This window comes from Idiotropiscis lumnitzeri, chromosome 20, assembly GCF_059441095.1.
Source record: "Idiotropiscis lumnitzeri isolate Australia: NSW breed Sydney's pygmy pipehorse chromosome 20, RoL_Ilum_1.0, whole genome shotgun sequence".
NCBI lineage: Eukaryota > Metazoa > Chordata > Actinopteri > Syngnathiformes > Syngnathidae > Idiotropiscis > Idiotropiscis lumnitzeri.
This window is the reverse complement of record NC_142410.1, coordinates 8034291-8044198: the sequence shown is the minus strand read 5'-3', so window position 1 is coordinate 8044198 and position 9908 is coordinate 8034291. Positions and strand designations below refer to the sequence as shown.

At 43.9% G+C, this 9908-nt stretch overlaps 1 protein-coding gene across 4 annotated transcripts; it reads right to left on the bottom strand.

The window, feature by feature from the left end:
• Positions 1–3: 3 nt before the first annotated feature.
• On the bottom strand, positions 4–9596 carry usp42 (ubiquitin specific peptidase 42). Of its 4 annotated transcripts, XR_015840019.1 has the most exons (19): positions 9413–9596; positions 7861–8107; positions 7199–7405; positions 6989–7099; positions 6747–6846; positions 6564–6631; positions 6405–6475; positions 6211–6293; positions 6015–6126; positions 5789–5929; positions 5560–5660; positions 5140–5305; positions 4441–5070; positions 4229–4311; positions 2993–3973; positions 2157–2431; positions 1992–2067; positions 1302–1396; positions 4–1047 (listed from the first exon to the last, which is right to left on the bottom strand). XR_015840019.1 is itself a non-coding variant. In XM_088283990.1 (18 exons), exons 2-17 carry the CDS (start codon positions 8096–8098, stop codon positions 1994–1996), a joined length of 3441 nt encoding a protein of 1146 aa, XP_088140116.1. In that variant the 5' UTR covers positions 8099–8107; positions 9413–9595; the 3' UTR covers positions 4–1047; positions 1992–1993. The 4 variants fall into 4 exon arrangements, 3 of the variants coding, with proteins under 3 accessions (XP_088140116.1, XP_088140118.1, XP_088140117.1); XM_088283990.1 differs by lacking the exon at positions 1302–1396 and having other exon boundaries at positions 9413–9595; XM_088283992.1 differs by lacking the exon at positions 1302–1396 and having other exon boundaries at positions 7861–8081; positions 9413–9595.
• Positions 9597–9908: the final 312 nt, after the last annotated feature.

Sequence of the window (9908 nt, the reverse complement as noted above, 5' to 3'; positions counted from 1 at the left end):
CTCCAGCTTTTACAGATCTTTTTTTTTCTGCGCACAAAGACAACAGTACAATTTCTGACATTAACAAAATGTATTTTAAGGCATTTACCTTGTACAATGTATAAATGCTGACATGCTAAATTAAAAGGAATAATACAAGTTTTCAACTTCTGTCAAAAAGTTGCAAAACAAAACACAGTCCGTACTCATTGATGACTGAAGTCCAGAAAATGAGCAGAATTACCAGGTTTGTCTAAAAACAAATAAAGCAAAACAACATCTATTTATAGTCCTGATACAGGAGTTTTATATATATTTATATATGTATAAAAGTAACTGATAGTACAGTTTAAAAATTAAATTCACAGTATTTCTTATGATGCTAGAAGACGCAAACAAGATTTTCTGTATTTCTTTTCCCATTCAAAACTGCGATTACATCATTTTCTTTCTCAGTTTCGATCTAAACAGAATGTGAGCTGAAAGAATGACAGAAAGGAATGACTCAGAGAAGAAGAGAAACAAGTTAAAAATACTAGAGTTTGTTAGAAAAGAAACTAAACAAACGCAGGGGAAATGTGCTCAAGTCAGTCCAGGGTATTGTGGAGGTATCAGTAAGTGAAGCCTTCTTGCTCGTTTGTTCATAATTTCCACACCTCCCACGTATTACCCACCCCCAACCACCCCCAGCGGTGAAGATGAAGAAAACTCAAAATCATCCACGCACATAGCGACCTTCCAAACTTCTTTTCAGCAGCGTGTGTGTTTCCCTTTAATGTGAAGTGAGTGGAGGATGATGAGTTTTCATGTCCTGAGTTCCACTGAGCAGCAGTCGAGATGTTTTAAGCGCCAGGCTTTGTGTTCCATACACGTGTATATTAATATTTGTCATTGTTCACGTCCGACAGGAGTAGGAGAGTTACTGCAACTAAAATTTTTTTTTTTTTTTAAAAGAGAGACAGTTATAACACTTGACGTGTGGTAAAAATACAATTTTCTTTTGTCCCAATGAAGCACCGTGTCGTTGAATCATTCCTCTGCTGTATAGCTCGGCAGGGGGAGGGGAGTCTGGAACCAAAAAAGAAGTATTAAAATGTATGCGAGATGGAAAGCAGGGGTGGGCAAACAATCAGAGTCCCCCAAAAATATTTTTTAAGTGGCCGTCCAAAAAAATATTTACAGTAATATGTTTTAAATATTAAGCAGATGAATCCCCCAGTTTTCATGTAACTCATTAAAGCCTGCCATTTTGGCTTCGTAGCGCCCTCTGCTGTCGGCTGGAATTGATGTGAAAGTGCCCTATTGCGAACATCACGGCTCACCTGTTTTCTGGGTTTGGTCATGTGTTAGCAATGCGAGCCAGAGCGCTCAATTCCAGTCGACAGCAGAGGGGAGTACAGAGCAAAATGGCAGCACCCTGAGATGGATGAAAACGGATGAGTTAATCTGATTGATTCCACTGGGAAACACAATTTTTGTTGAGGTAGGTCCAATCCAAAACTGACCTCAGTATTTCTCTATCACGCCCGTCTTTTGAGCAACAGGACCCGCGTTTTGCAATACCCACGAGCTTGATGAGTCCAAACGTTTTAATTTGGCAAGTCTTACTATAGCTAATCAGTTGGACGTGCTAGAAAAAAATTGAGCATGCCAACTTCACTTTTAATCAGCATAAGAATCTAACTCATCCTATTTCCAAGTGTTCTTTTCCACGCACACTATATTAATCAAAATACCGCGTAAACATATTACTGCAAAAAACATTTTTGACTTCCACTTGAAGACATGAGCTTCATCATCTATAGACGATTGTTTTCTTCTTTAAATGAATTCCCCAAATACTCCAGGACTCTTGATAACGTAAATGCTCGGTAGGCTGGACCACAGAAGGAAGGAGGTTGTATAAATGCTGTGCCCAGTCATATATAAAGGCATCTTTTTTAAAAAAAAAAAAAATATTTTTTGAGGAGCGGTGTGGGGTAATGTGGTAGATGCAGTAAGTGGCGACTCACAGTCAGTGCTTCATGGTACTGCTCAGCTCACTGGACCATACATGGGAGACAAAGTTGTCTTGGCTGTAACCGTTTGCTTAAAAAAAAAAAAAGAAAAAAAAAGTGCACTTTTATTTCAGACTTCATGTTCACCTTCAGATAATTTGATGACGAGCGTGACCCTACCTGTGTATCCATTAAGGTGGCTGTGAAACGGCCCATGTGCAGGTGCAGCGGGGGAGGTGCCAACGTGCTCGTTGTCGATGCGGCGGCGCTTGTCCGGCGGGCAGTTGTTAATGTCCTGCCTGGCGTCCTTGGAGTGACGCCGTTTGCGGTACTCGCGTTCTTCACTGCTGCGGGTCTTGTGGCCGTGGCTGCGGCCGTCCGGGCTGCGCTGCTCGCTCTGGTGCCGCCTCTTTTTCTTTTTCTTTAATTCGTAGCCTCGCTCCGAGTCTGAACTCCTGACGAGAGATCAGGGGGGGGGGGGATTTTTTAAACCTTTTACAATAGAAAATAAAATAAACATTTCTATATTAATGCATTTACAATAAGCGTGCATTATTTAATTAACATGTTTACATAAAATACAGAATTAGTCAAATTATTGTATAGTTTTCATTTTTATTTATTAAAAGAAGTTAATTTGTATCAGATTTTTTTTTTTGCCTCAAGTATCAGTGTCTGGTATCAACACACTTCATAAGTACACAATACCTTGAAAATGGTGGTTTCAGCCACGATGAAATTACTTGACCATCCCTAGATATTTTTATTAAAATAAATTGACTAATTTAAGACATTTGAACTATACCAGTAAAAGAAATAAGTGTTTTAAATATGTTAATTGGCTAATTCATAATTAACTGATTTTGATTATAATTTTGATGACAAAATACATTGACACTTTTTTTTTTCAATCACATCTGCAGCTGACTGCTAACCATCTATTTTAAAAAACAAATGTGGAACAAAATTTTGCCCACCCCTGATATAGCGGATCAAGTAATGAAAACAAGACTCACCCACTCTCACGGTATCGGTCTTTATCCTTTGACTTCTTCTTTTTGCTCTTTTTGTGTTTTTTGCTGTAGCGCTCCTCAGAGCTCACAGAGCGACCGCTCCTTCGAGGATTCTGATCCTCTGACCCTGGAAGAGCGTGTCGATACGGCGACCTGTTCGGCGCGGTTGACGACGACAGCGTCTCTCTATAAAGCTGGTGGTCCCTTTCCCTGCCATCGTCTCTCATCCCGTGAACTTCCCGGCCGTCCTGCTGTCGCCTCCCGTGGCCATATGACTTATGGCGGTAGGAGTGGCCGTAACTCCTGCGCTGGTAGTCGCGGTCTTCCCTGGATCGGTGGTGGTGATATAAGTGGTAGTGGTGTGAGCACCGGTCACGGTCGCGCTCCCTGGGGTGGTAGGTGGTCCGCTCCCAGCGACGTTCGCTCTCCCAGTCGCGGTGGTAATAGTCAGGATCCCTGTACGAGCGGTGTTGGTAGTAATGATAGTCTCGCCTGTAGCGATCACCGTCCCGATCCTGACTCCTGTCCCTGTAGTATCTCTCTCTATCCCTGCTCCAGTCAGACGAATAATGGCGGTCTCGACCCCTTTCCCGCGATGACTGCCGTTCGTAGCCTCTGGAAGCGGGACTAGACCGGAGCTGCTCCTTGGCTTCTGCACGCCCTTCGGAGACGGCTGCCGATGAGCCGTTAGTCAGAGGGGCGTGCGCAACTTCATCGGCGGCAACGGGAACCTTTGGTAGAGCCACGCATGCACCGCTGGCGCTGTGAGAGGAGTTGGGCGAGGTGGCCGTAGGGCTGACGGACGCAGAGTCGCTAGATGCGGAGGAATGGATTTTGTTGGCAGAAGCGGCTGCGGCTTCGCAGGCTGTTTGCTGAGGCGGGGGATCGGACACACGTGTAGCCCTCATGTCAGGAGACATTTGCTGGCTTTCACTGGCAGCAGGTTGGACCCTCTGAAGAGAACTTGCCTGAGACGCCTCTTTGCTGCAAGCACGAGAACAAGATATGCAAACGAGGTCAAGAGTGGACGAAAGTGAACCCTGCCTAAGCGCAGTTAGGCGTTCACATTTTTTATGGTTAAAGTTCTATTATAGGCAATTCTAAAAAAAAGATTTAGGGGGCTTCAATTACTCATGTTAATCGCAGCATAACTCGGTCAACATCTTATATTATCTGTATATACAAAATTAAAAGCTTGTAAGAGAGAGTTTTGACTCGCCAATTGTATTGTAAAGTTACCTTGCTTGACAGTGGTCAGTGTCCAGTCCATTCACAGTGAAAGCCGCCTCTGATGACAAACTCGCATCACTACTGACAGAGACCTTAAAGGCAAAAAAAAAAAAAATCATTTAATGACAGCACAACAGAGACTACAAATAATCACCAGAAACCAAGACCTGCTCCAAAAAGCCGTCATGAGTGTATAGCAAAAAAGGAAACCTATAGCTTACCTTTTCAACACCATTATGTCCATTGACCTTTTGAAGTCCATAATGGTGTCCATTTTGGATACTTTTAGATATTCCGTGTGTAATTCCATTCAAACCGTTTCCAGTGTGGTGCACGTCAGAGTCCCCATTGGCAAAGTCAGCCCTTGTTCTTTTGTTTCCATTCAGGTGACTTTCCACTGAGCAGCCGTTATCCAGCGGTCCGCCGTTCTCCTGGTCCGACTCCTCTGACAGCTCTTGGCTGTACGGCACCAAGAAGGACGAGCCGTTGCCTCCGCCCTGGTGATCCCCGTTACTGCGCGGGGTACCGTTGGCGTGGTTAAGATGACGTGGGATGAAGCGAGCATCTGAGGTAGACTGGGAGGAGGAGGCTGAGGAGCTCGAGGACGAGGTGGCAGAGGAGCTGCTGGCTGACGATGAGGAAGAAGCCGAGCGATTTGTTTTGCCTTGGCCGATGCAGAAGGACAGCTTCAGGCGCTTCTCGTGCTCTGGGATCGCTGAAGGCTGGCCCGCCAAGTGCGACACGGAAGAAGAAGAGGCCGCGCCGTGGTTCGGTTTCCCGGCAACACTGCTGCTGGTGCTGGGCTTGGGACAGTCCCGCAGAGATCCGTTCCCGTTCATGTGGAGAGAATTCTGCAGACGACCATTTTGGTCATGATAATTGTAATATTAAACGTTCCTATGGTTTGGGATCAAATTTACCTTGGTCATGTGCGGGGGCAGCTGCGGTCCGATGAAGCCGACATTGTTGTGATGGCCGGTGGTGTTGATGCGGGGAATCACAATGGGTCGAGGTGATGACTGACCAGGGACAGCTGAGTTATGGGTCATGTGACCATAGTCCCCTTCTTTCTTTCCATCACTGGACCTTGTGAAACAAGATTAATGGCGGACAAATTAGAAAGACGGACATGTCAATAATTTTAAATTTGAATGTTACTAAAAAGTCAATTTAAATAAATAAATAAATAAATACCAGCTATCGACCTTCACAATATGGTCAAGAAATAATTCTAATCTGGCATTAACAATATTTCACAATAGTTGATGACTTGGTAGTAGTAATGCTTGATGTACAACAAGTATTAAAACATAACTATTTGATGTTAAAAATTTACTCACTTGATGTAGAAGAGGACATAGGCCTGCTGGTTCAGAACAGACCTAATGTCGCTGACAGTCACAGAGGAATCATTCATCTGAAACCATTGACCATTGCTTGCCTGGGAGACACAGAAGAGGGAATAGAAAATCAACACAATGCCAAAAAAGTTGCACTCATATTTACACTTTTGAAACATGTGCTCAATCCATTCACTTCATTTGGCAATCACAAAAATGTGAAAAGTACCTTAATATAGCAGAAGTAGTGTCCAGCATGGCAGCTGAATCCAGAGTGGACGAGAACAGCAAACAGCCCGTAGAGCTGGGCCTCTCCTTGCGACTGGGACATGAAGGGACGCAGGTCCAGGTACTCGAGATATTTCACATCCTGATGAGCAAAGACAAGATGATGAATATGAAAATAACTTAGGAATGTACACAATCTGTAACCGACTCAAGTTAAGGCAACATACTTTTGTGATTTTTCCTCCACTAAAGTTGGCAAAGCGTTTTAGTGACAGGGTGAGCACATTGGAGCTGCGATGAATAGTGAATCTCTTTGAGGCTGTAACCATTTTTTTGCACCTGGGAGAAACATTTTCCTTTTTAGGGGCTGCAAAACAATAGGTAAAAACTGCTTCCATAAAAGTTCTTTCGACAGAAACTTACTTTGAACACTTGTAGGCGTTCTCGCCATCCAGCTGCTCCGGCTTGACAAACTGCTCAAGAGCCTTCGAGACACTAGGCGCCATCTGCAACGAGAGGCAATCAAAAGGTTAAATACCTTTCACGAAAAAGACATATATATTTGAACAAAGCACACTGGAAAATTATTAAATTTATTATTTATTCCGTGGAGTTACTTTGATTTCTAGAGTGATGTCCAGAAAGGGGTCAAATGTATCCGAGACTGCTTTGCAGTTTAAACATTTAACTGAAAAAGAAACAAAAAAAAAAAGGTAATCAGATTCAACAAAATATAAACATAAAAATCATAAACTGACGGAAAAAAAAAAACTTACCTCTGGATCTTAGGTAACCACCAAATACCTGATGAATGAAAGTGGTTGCCTGCGTCTGCCTGTCCAATCTACCACACATCACAACAGAAGGGCTTAACTCACCGGCAAATATTGACAAATGCAACAACAAATTATTTTCTCCTGCATGCTCAATGCAAATCCTCATCCGAGGACAAAACTTACTTGGTTCCAGGTAAGCAGGACTTTTGCATAGCATCCACCGTGTATCTAATAAATTCATGAGCATCCTCCTGGCTTCCGTAGCGAAAGTGCTTTGCTATCCCTGCGTTGCGGAGGAAGAAAGCATAGGTCAGGGTGCATAAAGCAAACTTGACACTGGTTCCCTCCAAATTCATGAACGTAAACACATCAACAGCGCCAACTGTCGTTCATTCCGGGTACATACATCGTACCAAAGCACTTACTTTTAAGCTCATTCAGCACACCAATTGGCTTTATAACATTCCCAGAGTTGGCAAAAACTTGAATGATGTGGTTTTGCATGGTGCACATCATACAGAAGCCCGGCTCGTGACCTGTGGCAGAACCAAATAAAAAAAAAAAATAAAATAAAAAAAATATGAGTCTGGGTAGAACCTTGATGTGAGGAACAAAGAGAAAAAAAAACCTCTTACATGTTTTTGAGTGCTCTCGCGATAACATGTAGTTGGCAAATGGCGGCGTGTATGTGAGACACTGCAGGGCTGAGTTGAGGAAACATGTGTTGCCCATGTTCTGGAGACCGGCACCTATGCGCTGAACCTGGTTCCACTTTAGGCTAAGACGATCGGGAGAGAAGAGGACCTTCTGCGGCATGTCAATGCCATCGCCGCAGCACAACACTGGACACACAACAGGCTAAAATTAGACTGCGTGCATTTCTCAAGAGCAGGACATTAACCAGTTCCTGCAATTGTGCAATGTTGCCGATTAGTACTTAGAAAGGAAGCTGGGCCATTAAGTTTATATATTTAGGCATAGTATAAAACTAAAGACAAAGCATGACATTTATAAAAAAGCAAGTGTTTTTCTATTTTTCCAAAGCTTGCTGCAAACCAACACATTTCATTTTAACATCAAATCATATTACTTTCTAGTAATAAATAAGATAACCTTCATTAGAAACTTAATGGGCAAATGTGTCATTAGAAAGTAAATTAAGTCATCCCAAAAACAGGTATTCATGCGTTGAAAAAGGGGGATCGATAAAGACAGTTTCTTGGTAATGGTTCAGCTCAGCTTGAATTCTTCTTGGAAATTATATTCAACCAGACAAAATACTCATTTGTGCCCCTACCTTGCTCTTTGGGTCGGTCCACGGAGGAAGGCGTGCTATTGTAGACAACAGCGCCAGGCGTTGGACCCAAGCAGCCCCCCGGAACCTTGAGTCGCGGCGAGTCAGTGGGGAGGGTGGAGCCCACCGCCCAGCTGCTGGAACAGCTGCTGTCCATCCCGTCTCCACTGGTGAAGGGGGATCTCTTGCAACCGACTGACTCGTGGTCAGAATTTTCGGAGGATCTGTCAACAATGGTCATAGTTCATTGCTGCAGGTGGGAGAAACATAAAAGGTTTTAGGAGAGGCAAGAATCAGTTTTTTTCCCAAATATTTTTTTCAGAGCGCTTGTCCTCAAATGTATGGTTCATGAGTGAGTTGACTTTGACAAGAGGCAGGGTACATTTTGGACTCATTGCTGGCCAACCACAGGGCACATTTAAACAACCTTTCACTCACATTACACTTTTGGCCATTTTAGATTAATCAATGAACCTCAGTCACATTTACCAGAATAATGAACACAATTTAACACATTTATTACAAAATCAAAATTTGGCCTCAAATGTTGTGTTATCAACAGTTCCGTAGTAAGTTGTAAAGAGACGTTGTGGACACAATTTAATTCAACACACTGAAGTAGTACAGAGGACTCACGTCATACACAAAAACAATCGCTACCACATGACTAATATTAGCTCGTTATCTAATTTCTCTTTCATAGTTATTACAAAACAGCAAAGAAGTTATAATGAATGCGATCACGTGTCAATGTGATCATTTGCACGTAGAAGCCTCCATTCTCCGCAAACGACATTTACCGGAAGCTCAAAAACGTACTTCGGACGTCATAAAAAAACCGATCGCGCGTTATTGCAATTAATCAAGAGTTAGCCGTTAAAAGCTTTACTTTTAATTTTCCGTTGGCTAAAGTTTCTGTGGAGGGGGGGAAAGACGGGGTGAATTTCCTGGTCGGGAAGCAGCTGTTCCCTCCCACTCTACCGTTACTGACTCACGTTGGCGGCTAGGCCTGTCGCACGCGCAGCCATTCAATTACAATAAAGCATTCCTCAAACGTGAGAAGCTTGTTACGGGAACAAAACAATGGCTTGTGAACTGAGCTTCGCGCAGTCAACCCAACACAACTAACCACCAGCGTGAATGTTTTTGTTGGACGAAAGCCATGGAAACGGCAACCATTACGCAAAAGCTAAGAGCGTAGCTAACACGTCGTGCTAACGTCGTTAGCCGACTTGGCACGATGGACGGAGCTGACATGGCGGAGAAGACGGCGACCCGCTTGGCGATCAAACACAATACAGTTGCGCTTTTTTGAAGGGGGTGGGGGTAAGCGTTTTGGTTCGACAGCATGGGAGGGTCATGGCTCACGAACGCGTAGCTAGCATAGAAAGGAGGGGCTCGACACCGGTAGCCGTGTGTTCACTGCGCCGCTCCAGTAGACATGACAGGACCGGTGTAAGGATGCCACAACAAACCGGAGCGGCTCGGGTCCACCGGATCGCAACGGCCGCGTCGTTGAATGTCCACTCGAGCATAAACGCGTCGAGACACTCACCTGGAATGTTGTTAAAAGCACGTTTGTAGCGATTGTAAAGCCATTCCGTATTTCCAAGCGGGTGTCCGGCGGTGAACAATGACGTAGCTGAGCTTTCCACGGCAACATCCGGGTACTTGGGATAAAACGAGAGCCGTGATTGGCTCGCTTCGCCGTTTGACTGCGTTTCGTGAAGATCCGTCGCACGTTCGTGCCGCCGACCTTTGTGTACATAAACAATCATCACCGTGCGCGTTCCACATAACAAATCAACTCATAAATGACGCCGGGGGATTCGAAACATATTTCGTCTGACGTTATCGCATATATTACGGTATCTTCGTATACTATCGATTCCCCTTTAGAAGTGAGGGCTCACATACTTCCAACTTTAAAAGGCTCCAAGTACGGCGTGCACGTCCTGATCATATAAAATCACCACAAAACATATCCGCAAACGTATAAAAACATACAGGTTGTAGTCATTTAACATTCATTCATTCTCTGAACCGAAATT